The 19,800-nt window shown below is 42.4% G+C and overlaps 1 protein-coding gene across 1 annotated transcript in view; it reads right to left on the reverse strand.

The window, feature by feature from the left end:
• Positions 1-19,800, reverse strand: part of LOC136884133 (serine protease snake) — a 67,338-nt gene that overhangs the window by 26,315 nt on the left and 21,223 nt on the right. Inside the window, exon 5 of the mRNA XM_068229805.1 lies at positions 10,512-10,621. Coding sequence (XP_068085906.1) covers positions 10,512-10,621 — 110 coding nt within the window. The remainder of the gene's footprint in view (positions 1-10,511; positions 10,622-19,800) is intronic.

Here is a 19,800-nt window from a genome sequence, read left to right on the forward strand (position 1 = left end):
AGAGATAAGGGAACCTTTCCCCACGCGTTAGAAGTTTATGACACCATGATCTCTTAACATCAAATCCAAATAACATGCTTTCCTCATGTGACTGCTAGCTCCTGACAAAAAATACGGAATAGCTCGAAGACAGACAGGAGTACAAATTTAAAAAAGAACGTAAAATGGATAAAACACTAAAGTCCGCTATAATAAATCTAGAATTCCGCCAAAAATTCCGCTGTCCGCTAAATGATATATTTCTCCGCCGACAGCCTTCTAATTCCGCCAAATTTAGCGGAAATTTGTACATGACAATGAGCTGATAATACTTTGAGCTAGGAAAATGCAATTTAAAGTTTTCAGAAACACACTTTCATTAAAACTGCTGTAGACTGTAAGTTACTCCCTGAGACTTCTGTCTCCTCTTATCCAAAGCCTAGGTCTACTACCCAAGGTATATTTTCCGAATGACGAGCTACGAAAATGTTAAAGCGCCAGAAATTGTGTGAATCCAGGTGGTGAACATTTCCAACATCTCCTGTCATAAGGTACGAGCTTATTTTCTTGATTCTTAATTGCTAATTTTCTTAATCTCAATTGCTAACTCATGTCATGCTCGGATAAAGTGAGCGAAGTGCTGCCCTTACTGCTAAGCCGCGGAGCGGGCAGTGATGAGTCAAGGGGCGACAGATAAGCCGGGCGCGCTGCCGGCCAGCCGGTGAGAGGAACTCACTATAATTCATGAGCTGGCCAAAAAAACAGGAGATGTTTGCTATAGTAAACAACAACATGAATAAAAATGAGTCTTATTTAAATAATTGTGTTATTTTGAAAGTTTTAACTTGTGTATGTATGTTGGGTATTCAGCCCGAAGGCTGGTTTGATTCTCTGCAGCTCTACCAACAGCTGTCATAAATAGCCTAGGCGTCACTGAAGAGACGCACTAGGGAATGAGGAGTGAGGTAGTTTCCCGTTGCTTTCCTCACCGACCCAGCCGCTGCTATTACATATCAGTCTGCCAAGCCCACTGAAATGCATGCACCAATCGACCCTATGAGTGATATTTCCAAACCATTCATAACAGGGACTGGCTGCATAAGCAATGGTATTACTAGTATCACTCATGCCTCAGTCACTTTCATATTGTCAAGCCAAGGGTGAGACTGAGTCAGGTCAATGAAAGTAACAAATTTGATATAGCCCATACCAGAAGACATAGTGCACTGTAAACACTACCTCTCGCCAGCAAAGGCATAGTTTTAACTTAGTGTTTCTAATTTCTCAATATACACCCAACATCATTTAATAGAAGTCCTCAAAGGTTAATATTTAATATCCCCCTTCTCCGGAAATAATTTCTGCGGACACCCCGGTTTATGGCGTCCGGTGGGGAAACTTTAGCTGGGATATGAAACTTTACCGCCAAAATTGGGACTGATCCGTGTAAAATGGGAAGGTTGGTAGCCCTAAAAGTTATAAGAATATGTACCTCTGCTCCACTTGTTCCGTCCAACAAGTTGGCGAGTAGCACTAAATAATGGTTATGAACACTTATTAAAATAATCGTATCCGATGGTGATGGCGCCCTTTAAAATTTACGATCAATTAGAACGGGAATGTTACGATACGGCTTCCGTAATGTATCATAGTGTGTCACTCACTGCCATATACTCCTCCTTGGTCCTCAAGCTCACCAAATCACAGACTGGTCCTTTCTCTACCTTATTATTATTATTATTATTATTATTATTATTATTATTATTATTATTAGTATTAATCTAGGTGTAGTAAAGCTAATGCAGTGAGCTCGCAGTTGCGATCAACAGTATTCTGTAAGAAGGAAGTCAGCTCCCAGACGAAACTATCTTTACATCGGTCTGTTTCCAGACCAACTTTGCTTTACGGGAGCGAAAGCTGGGTGGACTCAGGATATCTTATTCATAAGTTAGAAGTAACAGACATGAAAGTAGCAAGAATGATTGCTGGTACAAACAGGTGGGAACAATGGCAGGAGGGTACTCGGAATGAGGAGATAAAGGCTCATTTAGGAATGAACTCGATGGATGAAGCTGTACGCATAAACCGGCTTCGGTGGTGAGGTCATTTGAGGCGAATGGAGGAGGATAGGTTAGCCAAGAGAATAATGGACCCTATTATTCAGGGTAAGAGAAGTAGAGGGAGACCAAGACGACGATGGTTAGACTCGGTTTCTAACGATTTAAATATAAGAGGTATAGAACTAAATGAGGCCACAACACTAATTGCAAATCGAGGATTGTGGCGACGTTTAGTAAATTCTCAGAGGCTTGCAGACTGAACGCTGAAAGGCATAACAGTCCATAATGATAATGTATGTATGTATGTATGTATGTATGTATGTATGTATGTATGTATGTATGTATGTATGTATGTATGTGTGTATGTATGTATGTATGTATGTATGTATGTATGTATGTATGTATGTATGTATGTATGTATGTATGTATGTATGTATGTATGTATGTATGTATGTATGTATGTATGTATGTATGTATGTATGTATGTATGTATGTATTCAGATACGCTCCTTAGTTTGGAATAACGGGATAATAATAATAATAATAATAATAATAATAATAATAATAATAATAATAATAATAATAATAATAATAATAATACCGAGCTCGATAGCTGCAGTCGCTTAAGTGCGGCCAGTATCCAGTATTCGGGAGATAGTAGGTTCGAACCCCACTGTCGGCAGCCCTGAAAATGGTTTTCCGTGGTTTCCCATTTTCACACCAGGAAAATGCTGGGGCTGTACCTTAATTAAGGCCACGGCCGCTTCCTTCCCACTCCTAGCCCTTTCCTGTCCAATCGTCGCAGTAAGACCTATCTGTGTCGGTGCGACGTAAAACAACTAGCAATAATAATAATAATAATAATAATAATAATAATAATAATAATAATAATAATAATAATAATAATAATAATTGGCGGAACTGTTGAGGATCCAACCAGCCTTCGGGTTGAGGACTAAACATATTTTTAAAAAATACACTTAATTATTCTACTCCACATCGATTGTTTATTTACGATGCGAATGTCCATATAGAATTCGCTCGTCCTGTGAGATTAGATTAGATTACATTAGATTAGATTAGTTAATAAGTTTCATGAAACAGGAAATACGAATGATAAGAAACGAAGAAGGCGCCGTACAGTGCTAAAAGAAGAAAATCTTGAAGACAGTGGACAATGCCTGAAAAATTCTGCTAAGGAATATCTTAGCCATCTCTCTCAACAAACGGGAACATCTCACAGTTCCGTACAAAGGGCTACGAAATTACTAAAGCTAAATGCACTGAGATGCAAGATCTTAAAACGGGTGATATTGGTACACGATGTTCCCGCAAAGATCGCAGACATTGGACCCAGTGGCGGTATTTGAAGATGGGTGTTGCACCAACATTTTCAGCGTCACATTTTTATAGCTTACAGAAATAACAAGAAACTCTGTTATCGTTAAGTAAAGAACTACAATCCTACTAAAACTGTAATATATCTGGCAATTCCAGTCCAAGAAATAAAAGGCTAAATATGCACTGTAACTACAGTTAATCTTAACAGTGTCACTAACGACTTTTTACGGTTTTCGTAGACGCCGAGGTGCCGGATTTCTTTTACATGCCAGTGAATCTACTAACACGAGGCTGACGTATTTGAGCACCTTCAAATACCACCGGACTGTGCCAGGATCGAACCTGCCACGTTAAGGGTCAGAAGGTCAGCGCCTCAACTGCCTGAGCCACTCAGCCTGGCACAGTTACATTTGCCTCACATGAATAGAAAATTTGCCGTCCTGTTTTTCATTGAAGCAAGATGTTGGTAATATTGTGGGTGGTCTGGTATATCGTGGAAAAGAAATTACCCAGCAAGTTGGCCGTGCGGTTAGGTTCGCATAGCTGTGAGCTTGCATTCGGGGTATAGTGGGTTCTAACACCACTGTCGGAAGCTCTGAAAGTGGTTTTCCGTGGTTTCCCATATTGTTTTTTTTCTTTTTGCTAGTTGCTTTACGTCGCGCCGACGCAGATAGGTCTTATGGCGACGTTGGGACGGGGAAGGGCTAGAAGAGGGCCTTAATTAAGGTACAGCCCCAGCATTTGCCTGGTGTGAAAATGGGAAGGCACGGAAAACCATCTTCAGGGCTGCCGACAGTGGGGTTCGAACCTCTTATCTCCCGAATACTGGCTACTGGCCGCACTTAAAACGACTGCAGCTGTCGAGCTCGGTGTTTCCCATGTTCACACCAGGAAAATTCTGAGGCTGCGCCTTAATTAAAACCACGGTCGCTTCGTTCCAACTCCTAGCCCTTTCCTATCCCATCGTCGCCGTGCAACGTAAATGAAACTTGTAAATTTAAAAAATAGAAATGAATTACCATTGCGAGAGGAGAGAAAATATGAATGAAGTAATCTCCGCATAGTGCCGCAATCTAACGAGGGCATTTGGAACTGTTTCTCGGTAGGGAACTTGGTAGTCTCGTGCAACTCCCTGAGACCGATACTGGCGAGCATGCTATGCAGGCTTAGGCTTGTCCTTGCTGAGGTACATTGCGTCGCGCTGTCCGCTAGGGAGTTGCTGTAAGAAAGCAAACCCCCTGAGTTTGATTCGAAGCCAGCGGTGTTTGTTGGTGCGTTACGAAGCATTAGTACAGCAAACGACTGAAGATGGTTGATTATAGCATGTTTTGGAATACATGTTAGGTTTATTAAACTAAAACGTTAGAAAAAAAGACGACACATGAAGTGCAAAATTATTGGGAGTTGTGCAACCCTGCAACAATACCGCGACCCCCCCCCCCTTCCCTGATTGGACCATGATGGTACCTGCTAACACATGATCGCAAAGACATCTCTGTGATTGTAACATGATGGTACCTGCTAACATAAGATCGCAGAGAATGGACAATGATGGCACCTGCTGAAACAAGATCGCAGAGATTCGACCATGATGGCATCTGCTGACACAAGATCGCAGAGAATGGACAATGATGGCACCTGCTGAAACAAGATCGCAGAGATTCGACCATGATGGCATCTGCTAACATAAGATCGCAGAGAATGGACAATGATGGCACCTGCTGAAACAAGATCGCAGAGATTCGACCATGATGGCATCTGCTGACACAAGATCGCAGAGAATGGACAATGATGGCACCTGCTGAAACAAGATCGCAGAGATTCGACCATGATGGCACCTGCTGAAACAAGATCGCAGAGATTCGACCATGATGGCATCTGCTGACACAAGATCGCAGAGATTGGATCGAGATGGTACCTGCTGACACAAGATCGCGGATATTAGGCCATGATGGGAACTGCTGACACAAGATCGCAGAGATTGGATCACGATGGAGCCTGCTGATACAAGATCGCAGAGATAGGATGAAGATAGTACCAGATTGTTCAAAATCGTAGAGGCTGGAAGATAATGATGCACCAGATGGTTTATGATCAGAGATATTGAATCACAATGGTATCAGATGGCTTAATATCGCAGAGTTTGGAAGGTGGTGGTACCAGATGCTTTAAGATCGAAGAGACTGCCTCAAGGATGAAAAGATTGGAAGGTTATTGTGCCAAACGACTAAGGATTGTGAGCTTGGATTAGGACGGTACCTGATAGCACCTGAGGCCACAATATCAGGGAAGTGTGAACATCCTAAATCAGAAGAGGATTTGATAGCCGAATAGGAAGAAGAAAAACAACGAAATATCAGTACAAACACCTCATGCATACAGGTAGTCTTGAATTGCGTTAACCTCCAGCGGGTGGGGGACGCAGACGAAGAATACACCCACGGTATCCCCTGCCTGTTGTAAGAGGCGACTAAAAGGGGCGACCAAGGGATAATCGAATTAGAACCATGAGACTACTTGTAATTAGTACCACCACGTGGGGGACACCATGGGTCGCTTTTACTTGCGCTGCACGTAGTACCATTATGATAGGTATAAAATAGGTTTGTGATTAGTAGCAACAGAGTGCGCTGTCGGCTTTTACAGTACCTATGATTAGTACCCCTATATAAGCGATACCATGGGTGAGCGACACCATGGTTCTGGCTTGCCTATTATTAGTACCCACTATATGAGGAACAAGACGGGATAGTACGAGTCCCTATGGTTAGTACACTTATATGATGAACACCATAGGTTTGCGTTGCCCGTAAATGGTGCCGCAATGTGCGAAACACCATAGGTCTCTATTACTTGTGCGATTTTTATTACCTGTGATTAGTACCATAATGTGTGGAATACCGCGAGTCTGCGCTACTTTTTATCAGTACCGCAATCTTGACAAATACCATGGTTCTACTTTCCTAGCGATAAGTACCATCAGGATTACCAGATTCAGGAACTGGAAAAATCCAAAGAAAATCAGCTCGATTTGTTCTGGGTGATTTCCGACAAAAGAGTAGCGTTACAAAAATGTTGCAAAGTTTGGGCTGGGAAGAATTGAGAGAAAGAATGAGAGCTGCTCGACTAAGTGGTATGTTCAGAGCTGTCAGCGGAGATATTGCGTGGAATGACATTAGTAGACGAATAAGTTTGAGTGGCGTTTATAAAATTAGGAAAGATCACAATATGAAGATAAAGTTGGAATTCAAGAGGACAAACTGGGGCAATTATCATTTTATAGGAAGGGGAGTTAGGAATTGGAATAACTTACCAAGGGAGACGTTCAATAAATTTCCAATTTCTTTGAAATCATTTAGGAAAAGGCTAGGAAAACAACAGATAGGGAATCTGCCACCTGAGCGACTGCCCTAAATGCAGATCAGTAGTGATTGATTGACCATTATGTGGCGCCGATGACTTGGATTTTGGACCCATTTAGACTACAAGCATCATCGATTCAGTAAAATGAAATGGCGTATGGCTTTTAGTGCCGGGAGTGTCCGAGGACAAGTTCGGCTCGCCAGGTGCAGGTCTTTCAATTTGACTCCCGTAGGCAACCTGCACGTCGTGATGAGGATGAAATGACGATGAAGACGACAAATACACCCAGCCCCAGTGTCAGCGAAATTAACCCATTATGGTTAAAATTCCCGACCCTGCCGGGAATCGAACCCAGGACCCCTGTGACCAAAGGCCAGCACGCTAACCATTTAGCCATGGAGGTTATGCTATAGCAGCAGTCCCTTGTTCAGTAATACTATTGTTTTGCGTCAGTTTCTGTGAATGTGAGGCATTGCGGGTCGGATCCACTGATAGTTTTAAATTCATATCCATCCATTCATTCTTCGTCCTCACGTTTTGAATTCTGGTCAGTGGAGGGTTTTGGACTTTTAAATTGTAATTTCATTTCGTCTCATTTCGTACCACTAGGGGCTGATGCCCTAGATGTTAGGTCCCTTTAAACAACAAGCATTGTCATCATCATGAATTGCGTTAAAATGAAGATATCCAAGCTCTTAAAATTCATCAACACAATCTATGTTGTTGTTTTCTCTGATACCGAATTCAGGCTTCCTTCTCATTAGTTAAACCGGAACTTCTCCGCAGGAATGTGACTGTAGCTCAAGGAGCGAATGTTGTAGATTATAATTATGATGCACCTCGGCTGTGCAGTCTTAAAATAATTTCAATCAGAGTAATGGATGCATTAAACCGCTGTTAAAGACTCATCAATAAGAGTTAACAGCGTACACATTAAGAGGACAATAGGTGACTTGGGTGATGACCATCCAAGTAGACAAATTTGTGGCTAACTAGACGTTAATGGGTTAGGGATGCACACCGTATGTTTTCAGAGCGGAACAGGACAGCAGTTCTGGCCATAAACCACCCGCGAAACTTTTAGTGGCACTTCGTTTTACGGGATGTGAGCGGCAAGGAGGGAACTCAACTCTTCCAGTAGAACTGCCAACTGAATGGAATTGAAATCTGAATTGCATCGATAGTACGGTCGATATGAAATCTCCAAATAATTATTATCAAAAGCCCACAATTACGTCACACACCCATATCAGTATATAGTCTTCTTGTGACATTTTATTCTTTTCATTATTATCCATAAAATATCAGTCATAATGAAATAGAGTGGCTTACCTCTTTTTTACTATGGGTGCGTGGATGGGCAGGAAAGGTTTTAATTCTTGTGGAAACAGATTTTCCCGTATATGCGGCAGATCGTTCAATCCACTTACTGCGTGCGGGAGGGGAAAAGCAAATATTTACAGTCCTTTTTTTTTTTTTTTCTGTATCACAGCAGTCTTCTGCGTCTGCTAAAAATGTTCTACCCTCATTGCTTTTGTTATTTTCCAAGTAAGAGTTCTAAGGTATTAATGGTTCGATAGAAGGCAGTCCGGTTTTAGGAAAGGTTATTCCACCGAAGCTCAACTTGTAGGATTCCAGCAAGATATAGCAGATATATTGGATTCAGGAGGTCAAATGGACAGTATCGTGATTGACCTGTCTAAAGCATTTGATAGGGTGGATCATGTTAGACTACTGGCTAAAATGAGTGCAAATGGACTAGACAAAAGAATGACTGAATGGGTTGCTATATTTCTAGAAAATGGATCTCAGAGAATTAGAGTAGGCGAAGCTTTATCTGACCCTGTAATAATTCAGAGGGGAATTCCTCAGGGCAGTATTATTGGACTTTTATGTTTTCTTATATATATAAATGATATGAGTAAAGGAGTGGAATCAGAGATAAGGCTTTTTGTGGATGATGTTATTCTCTATAGAGTAATAAATAAGTTACAAGATTGTGAGCAACTGCAGCGTGACCTCGAAAATGCTGTGAGATGGAAAGCAGGCAATGAATGGAATGTTAATAAACGTGGTTAAAAGTCAGGTTGTGAGTTTCACAAATAGGAAAAGTCCTCTCAGTTTTAATTACTGCGTTGATGGGGTGAAAGTTCATTTTGGGGATCATTGTAGGTATCTGGGTGTTAATATACGGAAAGATCTTCATTGGGGTAATCACATAAATGGGATTGTAAATAAAGGATACAGTTCTCTGCACATGGTTATGAGGGTGTTTAGGGGTTGTAGTAAGGATGTAAAGGAGAGGGCATATAAGTCTCTGGTAAGACCCCAACTAGAGTATGGTTCCAGTGTATGGGACCCTCACCAGGATTACCTGATTCAAGAACTAGAAAATATCCAAAGAAAAGGAGCTCGATTTGTTTTGGGTGATTTCCGACAAAAGGGTAGCGTAACAAAAATGTTGCAAAGTTTGGGCTGGGAATATTTGGGAGAAAGGAGACAAGCTGCTCGACTAAGTGGTATGTTCCGAGCTGTCAGCGGAGAAGTGGCGTGGAATGACATTAGTAGACGAGTAAGTTTGAATGGCGTTTGTAAAAGTAGGAAAGATCACAATATGAAGATAAAGTTGGAATTCATGAGGACAAATTTGGTCAAACATTCATTTATAGGAAGGGGTCATTTTTCAGTTGCTCACAATCTTGTAACTTATTTGTTACTTTGTACAGAATAACATCATCTGCAAAAAAGCCTTATCCCTGATTCCACTTCTTTACACATATCATTGATATATAAGAAAATATAAAGGTCCAATAATACGGCCTTGAGGAATTCCCCTCTTAATTACTACAGGGACAGATAAAGCTTCGCCTACTCTAATTCTCTGAGTTCTATTTTCTATAAATATATATACCCATTCAGCCACTCTTTTGTCAAGTCCAATTGCACTTATTTTTGCCAGTAGTCTCCCATGATATACCCTGTCAAATGCCTTGGATAGGTCAATCGCGACACAGTTCATTTTACCTCCCGAATGTGGGATATCTGCTATATCTTGCTGGATTCCTACAAGTTGAGCTTCAGTGGAATAACCTTTCCTAAACCCAAACTGTCTCCTACTAAACCACTTATTAATTTCGCAAACATGTCTAATATAATCAGAAAGAATGCCTTCCCAAAGCTTACAGGCAATGCCTGTCAAACTGACTGGCCTATAATTTTTTTTTTTTCTAGGGCTTTACGTCGCACCGACACAGATAGGTCTTATGGCGACGATGGGATAGGCAAGGCCTAGGAGTTGGAAGGAAGCGGCCGTGGCCTTAATTAAGGTACAGCCCCAGCATTTTCCTCGTGTGAAAATGGGAAACCACGGAAAACCATCTTCAGGGCTGCCGATAGTGGGATTCGAACCTACTATCTCCCGGATGCAAGCTCACAGCCGCGCGCCTCTACGCGCACGGCCAGCTCGCCCGGTCCTATAATTTTCAGCTCTATGTCTATCACCCTTTCCTTTTTTACACAGGGGCTACTATAGCAACTCTCCATTCATTTGGTACAGCTCATTTGGTATAGTTGTAGGTTACATTCTTACTGCTGATTTCATTGCCACGGGATGTCACGTGTAGAATTATTGCTGGCGAAAAGGTGTGAGGACAACCTCCAGTACTTATAAGAGCAATTTTCTTATCCGATGAATTAATAACATTTAGTGTCACTTCCATCTACCATATTACAGTGTCCCCTAGTTTAATGCGAAACGTGTCCACTTACTTCTCCTTGCTGTTGAGACAATGGCCGGCCGTCAAGATGAACTGTTCGCTGATGAGAGTGCCACCACAAATCCATGCGATGTCTTTCTCGTCGCCGTAGCCGAGAACAGCCTGAAACATTAGACAGCCTTGTCAGTACTTTCCAGTTTGAAAAATATTAAAAGTTTCCGCTCCAAAAACAAAAGCTCTAGAAAGAAATGCCAAGGAAGGCTGTAAATGACATATGTTCCTCCCCGCTATGATCAGTGTATGCTGTCAACAATCTGTCCGTCAGATTTTGACAGAGCTTCAAGTGAAGTTTGGTATACAAGACAACTAGCTGTTACCCACAGCTTCGCTCGCGAGGATTAATTCGTCCTCGGTACTGCACTAATTTTTTTTTTTTTTTTTTTGCTAGGGGCTTTACGTCGCACCGACACAGATAGGTCTTATGGCGACGATGGGATGGGAAAGGGCTAGGAGTTGGAAGGAAGCGGCCGTGGCCTTAATTAAGGTACAGCCCCAGCATTTGCCTGGTGTGAAAATGGGAAACCACGGAAAACCATCTTCAGGGCTGCCGATAGTGGGATTCGAACCTACTATCTGCCGGATGCAAGCTCACAGCCGCGCGCCTCTACGCGCACGGCCAACTCGCCCGGTGGTACTGCACTAAGACGACATCTGAAAGTACCTAAAAGTATAAAAACTCCCCGAAAAATTGCATTTCATTTATGCCAGAACCTCTTTTTAAACTACATTAGTGGCATTGCCTTTTAGGGCTAAGATGACCAAGCTACTGGTAGAGTTAAATCTGGAACATCCGACATGGAGCTCTACGTGTGAGAAACAGTCCTCTTTTAAGTAGAAAAAATGAAACGGGTTCTTTATTTCTAAAGGAGATTCCAAATACCCATTTTCACGTCTTTAACCCTCAAGCACACGCTCCAGATCTTAGGACGCAGACACACGCGTAGGGGTGCTTCCCACCCCACACATAATTGTATTGTAAAATATGAATTACTGTATTAATTTGAGATTTTAAGATAGATTATGTAAGAGTGACTCATTCTGCGGGGATCCAACCAGAAAAGTACAAGAGCGGGGAGACCACAGTAAAGTTATTTGTACATATCACTAGGAAATAAAATGACCTGGGGTGGATTCCACCCCATACGCGTGTGTTTGAGGGCTAACATCTTCGTTTTTGAGATATAAGTATCCTCATAAAGAGAATTCAACCTTTTCTTCACTTATTTTCGATCTCCAGCTTAACAAAAAAAACACGTGTTTATTTTTAAAGGAGATTACAAATACCAAATTTCACGTCTGTGACATGTTAAGGATTATGAGATGTACTGTAGATATACTCATTTCTAAAACTGACCCAATCATTGGCTGAGTGGTCAGCGTTGAGGCCTTCGGTTCACAGGGTTCCTGGTTCGATTCCGGGCTGAATTGGGGAATTAAATCATGTGTGATTAATTCTTCTGGCTCGGGGACAGGTTGTTTGTGTTTGTCCCAACACTCTCCTCTTAATATTCACTCAACAAAGCACTTTACCAACCACAACAGAAACACGCAATACTAATTACATCCCTACACATAGGGTTGGCATCAGGAAGAACATCCAGCTGTAAAACAGGGTCAAATTCACATTTGCGACACAGTTCGCACCCGCGAACCCACAGGTGTGGGAAAAGCGGTAGAAGAAGAATATACTCATTCACCTGATTGTTTTATTATTTCACCCACCCTTAAGTGGATTTTCCAAAAAAAAGTGTGTTCATTTATTTTTAAAGGAGACTCCAAGTACTAATTTTAACGTCTGTAACATCTTCAGTGTCTGAGATATATGTATCGTGATATAAATCATTCCAAATCCCTCCTCACTTCTTTTCACCTCCCACCATCACACCTTACTGTAAGTGGATTTTCTGAAAACAAAATTTGTGTTCTTTTATTGTTAAAGGAGATTCTAAATACCAGTTTTCATGTCTGTAGCATGTTAGGTATTTGTGATGTGTTGTAGATAATCTCGCTGCTGTAGAATCTTGGAGCTGACGTTGCCATGGTTACGGCAGTTCATTTCTTTATCCGATTCCTAGAGCAGGGTTAGTGTGGTGCCAATATCTCCATAACGGCTGGTTTTAGGGTTTTAAACATGGTTTTCGGGCCCGTGGGGCTTACCGAGTTTTGTTCTTTGCGTCAATGGGCTTAAATTGAGCTTTGTCTCGCCCTTGTATGACAAATTCGTTATTTCGCCTACATTAGCCTAGTATTTTTATATGTCCCCCCAGTACCCACCATCGAATTCTTTTGAAAATAAAATACAGCCCATGTCCTTCAGGGATAACATTATAGACCGTTAGAAACCGAGTCTAACCATCGTCGTCTTGGTCTCCCTCTACTCCTGTTACCCTCCATAACAGAGTTCATTATTCTCCTAGGTAACCTATCGTCTCACATGACCCCAACACTGAAGCCGGTTTATGCGTACAGCTTCATCCATTGCGTTAATTCCTAACTTAGCCTTTATCTCCTCATTCCGAGTACCCTCCTGCCATTGTTCCCACCTGTTTGTACCAGCAATCATTCTCGCTACTTTCATGTCTGTCACTTCTAACTTATGAATAAAATATCCTGAGTCCACCCAGCTTTCGCTCCCGTAAAGCAAAGTTGGTCTCAAAACAGACCGATGTAAAGATAGTTTCGTCTGGGAGCTGACTTAACAATGTTGATCGCAACTGCGAGGTCACTGCATTAGCTTTACTACACCTTGATTCAATCTCACTATATTACCATCCTGGGAGAACACACAACCTAAATACTTAAAATTATGTAGGCCTACCTATTCCAGCTTTGTATCACAAATCTGACATTCAATTCTGTTAAATTTCTTACCTACTACCATCCATTTAGTCTTCAAGAGGCTAATTTTCATACCATACTCATTACAACTATTTTCGAGTTCCAAGATATTAGACCGCAGGCTTTTGGCACAATCTGCCATTAAGACCAAGTCGTCAGCATAGGCCAGACTGCTTACTACACTTCCACCTAACTGAATCCCTCCCAGCCACTGTATACCTTTCAGCAGATGATCCATGTAAACTACGAACAACAAAGGTGAAAGATTACCCCCTGTAAATACCCTGAACCAAAAACCCATTTTACCACCAATTCTCACTTAAGCCCAATTGTCAACATAAATGCCTTTGATTGATTTTAATAATCTACCCTTAATTCCATAGTACCCCAGTAATGCGAACATCTTTTCCCTCGGTGCCCTGTCATATGCTTTCTCTAGACCTACGAAACATAAACACAACTGCCTATTCCTCTCGCAGCGTTTTTCAATTACCTCGCGCATATTGAAAATCTGATCCTGACAACCCCTCTGTGGTCTGAAACCACACTGGTTTTCATCCAACTTCCTCTCAACTACTGATCGCACCCTCCCTTCCAAGATGCCAGTGAATAATTTGCCTGGTATACTAATCAATGAGATACCTCGATAGTTGTTGCAATCCTTCCTATTCCCTTGCTTGTAGATAAGTGCAATTACTGCTTTTGTTCAATCTGAAGGTACATTACCAACACTCAATGCTAATTTTACTACTGTATGAAGCTATTTCATCCCTGCCTTCCCACTATCCTTCACCATTTCAGGTCTAACTTCATCTATTCCTGCTGCTTTATGACAATGGAGTTTATTTACTACCCTTTCCACTTCCTCAAGCGGAATTCCACCAACATCATTTTCTTCCTGCCATGAGCTTGGTTGTTCACGGCACAACCAGGAAGATTACCTTTTACGTTGAGAATAAGTTCAAAATATTCCCTCCACCTGTCCAATGATTCCCTGGGATCTGTTATGAGTTCACCTGAATTACCCAAAACACTGTTCATTTCCTCTTTCCCTCCCTTCCTAAGATTCTTTATTACTGTCCAGAAACATTTCCCTGCTGCCTGACCTAGCCTTTTCAGGTTATTCCCATGACTTCTTTTTGGATTCAACTACTGTTGGTTTCGCTCTGTTTCTTTCATTTACGTACAATTCCCTATCTGCATCGGCCCTTGTTTGGAGCCATTTCTGATAATCCTTCTTTTTACGTTTACAAGCTGCTCTCACTTCATCATTTCACCAAGATGTTCGCTTTTTCACGTCTTTACGCACAGTCGTCCCTAGGCATTCCCTTGCTTTTTCTACTACAGCATCCCTGTATGCCACCCATTCTCTTTCTATATCCTGAACCTGCTTACTGTCCATTGTTCGAAACTTCTCACTATTCATATCCATCTATTTCTAATTTCCTCGTCCTGAAGATTTTCTACCTTTATTCGTTTGGAGACAGATTTCACTTTCTCTACCCTAGGCCTAGAGATACTTAGTTCACCACAGATCAGACAGTGGTCTGTATCATCGAAAAATTCCCGAAAAACCCGTACATTCCTAACAGACTTCCTGAATTCGAAGTCTGTTTACCAGTCACCCTTTCGCATCCTTCAGTTCTATTTCCAACTCTCACATTGAAATCGCCCTTTAGCACTATCCTATCCCATCCTTGATGTTGACTCTGACTACGATGTCACTCAATGTTTCATAAAACTCATCAACTTCATCCTCATCTGCACCCTCACATGGTGAATACACTGAGACAATTCTCGTCCTAATTCCTCCAACTGCCAAATCTACCCACATCATTCGCTCATTTACGTGCCTAACGGAAACTATGTTGCATGAAATAGTATTCCTGATAAACAGCCCTACTCCAGACTCTGCCTTTCCCTTTTTAACAACCGTCAAGTACATTTTATAATCTCCTCTCTCTTCCTCGTTATCTCCCCTTACCCGAATATCACTTACTCCTAGTACATCTGGTTGCATCATCTTTCCTGACCCAGCCAGTTCTACCATCTTTCTTCCATAAACCCCATTAATACTGATAGCTCCTCATCGAATTCGAATTCGTTCGCCAAGTTGTTTCCAAGGAGTCCCTCGCCTGTCAAATGAGAGTGGGACTCTGTTACTCCCATAGGTCCGAGGTTGCTGAAAATGTTCTGAGCTCGGTAAATTCATGAGGCAGGATGCTACCCTACTTACACATAGTCCAAGTGAGGATCTCTCTCTAACGAGTTATGGGCCACCGGTGGATTGTGTAGTCCTGGTCGCCTGAGCACAAGGAGGGCCACGACTCAGAATATGTCCGAGATGCACACTCCCATTCCATAGCAACTGGTATCCCGACTCTCAGGACCACTTACTAGGCCACTCAGCCGTTGCCCATTGTTCACGAACTAGGACGTGACTGAAGTAACCCACACCATGAACCATCATTTTTAGAATCGGTCTGAGATTAGCCATTACATACAAACAAACTTTACCTCTTTAAATGTTAGTATAGATAGATGAATCATGAAGAACTATCTTAGCATCAGAAGTTATTTCGAGTCTGTAGCACCCGCTATGTGCCAAAACAAAAGACACTGAAGTTATCACTCGTCTACTGTCCACGTTATTGTAGTAAGCAAATATTTATTTCTTGTGTGTTCCTAGAACTTGGCAATGTTAAATCTTGTGGTGGCAGCCTTTACTTGTCTAAATAAAATACAAAATATCCACGAGTTATGCAATAAATGTATGAAGTTCTATATATCAACATAAAGCTAATAGACTGAGGATTCCCGTTTCACGCGAAATTGTTTCAATGTTTTGACTAGAAAAATGCGAAAATACGGCATTTTTCACGTACGCAAGATGCCGCAATAATTATTGTTTCCCCTGCTTCTTTGAATAATATCATCCTAGTTTATGCAGCAATTCTTCGTGAGAACAGCACGATAGTGAATAAAACAATAGGGTAGAATAAGTTGTACAAAATACTTCTTCTTCTTCTTCTTCTTCTTCTTCTTCTTCTTCCTCTTAATCTGTATACCCTCCAGGGTTGGCATTTCCCTCGGACTCAGCGAGGGATCCCACCTCTACCGCCTCATGGGCAGTGTCCAGGAGCTTCAGACTCTGGGTCGGGGTATACAACTGGGGAGAATGACAAGTGCCTCGCCCAGGCGGCCTCACCTGCTATGTTCAATAGGGGCCTTGCTGGGGGATGGAAAGACTGGAAGGGATAGACAAGGAAGGGGGAAGGTAGCGGCCGTGGCCTTAAGTTAGGTATCATCCTGGTATTTGCCTGGAGGAGAAGTGGGAAACCACGGAAAACCACTTCCAGTATGGCTGAGGTGGGAATCGAACCCACCTCTACTCAGTTGACCTCCCGAGGCTGAGTGGACCCCGTTCCAGCCCTCGTACCACTTTTCAAATTTCGTGGCAGAGCCGGGAATTGAACTCGGGCCTCCGGGAGTGGCAGCTAATCACACTAACCACTACACCACAGAGGCGGACACTTTGACTTGTAATATTTGAAAAATCGCTCATCGGTGGGATTCGATCCAGCCATCCCACGCTAACGAAGCGGAGCTCTTGCCGCTGCGCCACGAGCTCGTTGTCTTTTTCACAAACATAGCTTGCACATAAATGCACTGGAATTTTTCATTAATTAATTTCTCGGAAACGGCTGAGAATTGCGCCTTGCTACTTGCACCTGCTATACTCCTGGTTGGTCATGTCCTACATGTGTACCAAAGATGGATCGAATCGGTCATCCATGCGCCACAGCCTCCCCCCTTGTAAGTACGATAGGATTTAACTTGGCGTGTGACAACTGGTGGGTTAGTAACAAGATACGACTATCGCTGTGATTCCTACTCTTGTTAAGGGAGATATTTTTAAAACTTCAAATTGTGATATAGAGGCATGTGACTGTTAGGTTGAGACAGTCTGTTTTATTGTCAATTTATTTAGACAAGACATAAATTGTTAAGCGACTAATAGTGTAAATTTTAGTTCGACTTATTTAATACAGCCATGCGGGGATAACTTTTCTTTCTTTCTTTCGTTCTTTCTTTCTTTCTTTCTTTCTTTCTTTCTTTCTTTCTTTCTTTCTTTCTTAATCTGCTTACCCTCCAGGGTGGGTTTTCCCTCGGACTCAGTGAGGGATCCCACCTCTACCGCCTCAAGGGCAGTGTCCTGGAGCGTGAGACATTGGGTCTGGGGATACAATTGGAGAGAATGACTAATACCTCGCCCAGGCGGCCCATCTCCTATGCTGAACAGGGGCCTTGGTGGGGGATGGGAAGATTGGAAGGGATATACGAGGAAGAGGGAAGGAAGCGGCCGTGGCCTTAAGTTAGGTACCATCCCGGCATTTGCCTGGAGGAGAAGTGGGACACCACGGAAAACTACTCCCAGGATGGCTGAGGTGGGAATCGAACCCACCTCTACTCAGTTGACCTCCCGAGGCTGAGTGGACCCCGTTCCAGCCCTCGTACCACTTTTCGTATTTCGTGGCAGAGCCGGGAATCGAACCTGGGCCTCCGGGGGTGGCAGCTAATCACACTAACCACAACACCACAAAGGCGGACGGGGATAACTTAAGAGTCTAATTTTAAGTGTAAACGTCACAAGGATGTTCGAGTGTGTTATCCTGGGTATTTATCTCATTTTTCTCTTACTGTGATTAGTTTTGTTTTTGTTTTTTCAAAATTTGATCTTGTTAAATATTTTCTCTTTTTATGCTTTTCTCTCTTGGTCGCAGTGTAATTTAGGATTATTATCATTCCTCTTCCTTTTCTTTTTTTCTTCTGATAATAATAATAATAATAATAATAATAATAATAATAATAATGGTCCGCCTCTGTGGGTTCGATTCCCACCTCAGCCATCCTGGAAGTGGTTTTCGTGGTTTCCCACTTCTCCTCCAGGCAAATGCCGGGATGGTACCTAACTTAAGGCCAAGGCCTCTTCCTACCCTCTTCCTTGTCTATCCCTTCCAGTCTTCCCATCCCCCCGCAAGGACCCTCTTCAGCATAGCAGGTGAGGCCGCCTGGCGAGGCACTGGTCATCATCCCCATTTGTATTCCCCGACCCAGAGTATGAAGCTCCAGGACACTGCCCTTGAGGCGGTAGAGGTGGGATCCCTCGCTGAGTCCGACGGAACAAACGACCCTGGAGGGTAAACAGATTAACAAAGAAAGATAATATAATAATAATAATAATAATAATAATAATAATAATAATAATAATAATAATAATAACGGCGTGTGGCCTCTAGAAGCCTGGTGCAGGTCTTTCAGTTGACGCCCTATAGACGAGGACCTCACCCAAAATTAATTCAGATATTGAAGGCGACACAATCACCCAGTCCCCAAACCAGACGAACTAACCATGAGACAGCTGAGAATCGAAGCCAAGAGCCCGTGGAATATAAGCCAGCTAATCATTTATCCAGGAAGCCGTTCTCATGATGGCAGTGACAGTCCTGAAAGTAGAACGAGTCTGCGACGAGGCGAACATTGAGACGCACTTTGCCTTTATCAGAAAGCTTGTTGCGATATTTTCGATTTATGTTCTTTTTTTTTTCCTGACGGTCCTCCCTGGATCAGGCGGCACTCACCGGCCTCTCACCGCTGAGTTCCGTGGTTCAAATCCCGATCTCTCCACATGAGATTTGTGCTGGGCAAAGCGGAGGCGGGGCAGGTTTGTCTCCGGGTACTCCGATTTCCCCTGTCATCTTTCATTCCAGCAACACTCTCCAATATCATTTCATCTGCCAGTCATTAATCATTGCCCCAGAGGAGTGTGACAGGCTTCGTCAGCCGGCAGAATTCCTATCCTCGCCGCTAGATGGGCACTTTATTCATACCATTCCTGACCCGGTCGAGTGATGGAAGCAGGCTGTGGATTTATTTCTATTGATGGTACTTTTTTAATTGCCTCAGATGAGGGTTAAGTCTCTTAAGCTTAAATATTTTCAGTGCGATTTTCGAGGATATCTTCTGTGTTTCGTACTCAGTTCTTAGGAGATAAGGCATCTGCTCGTATTTCCTTAATATGAAAGTTATACGAGTTTCTATGTGTCTGTAAGATGATTCCAAGGTACTTAAAATGCGGTACTATTCTTAATGGCTCTATTCTATAGGTTATTATGTCCCTGATTGCCGGCCTACCTCCTCGTCTAAAAGTCATTGTCAGGATTTTCTTCAGCTTTAATTCATTCTCGTTAACCCAAGTTGTGAGTTTATTTAATGCCTCTTGGAGATTCCACATTTGACCAACACCACACAAGCGCGGATGCGTATATTTGGTATTACCTGTGATAATGTTCAGGCTAATGTCTGCAGTAGTAACAGTGAAAAGTAATAATCTAAAGACATGATACTGTATAGGCTTTTGGGCTTATGCCGTGTCAAGAAAA

This window comes from Anabrus simplex, chromosome 12 (genome assembly GCF_040414725.1).
Source record: "Anabrus simplex isolate iqAnaSimp1 chromosome 12, ASM4041472v1, whole genome shotgun sequence".
NCBI classification, from domain to species: domain Eukaryota; kingdom Metazoa; phylum Arthropoda; class Insecta; order Orthoptera; family Tettigoniidae; genus Anabrus; species Anabrus simplex.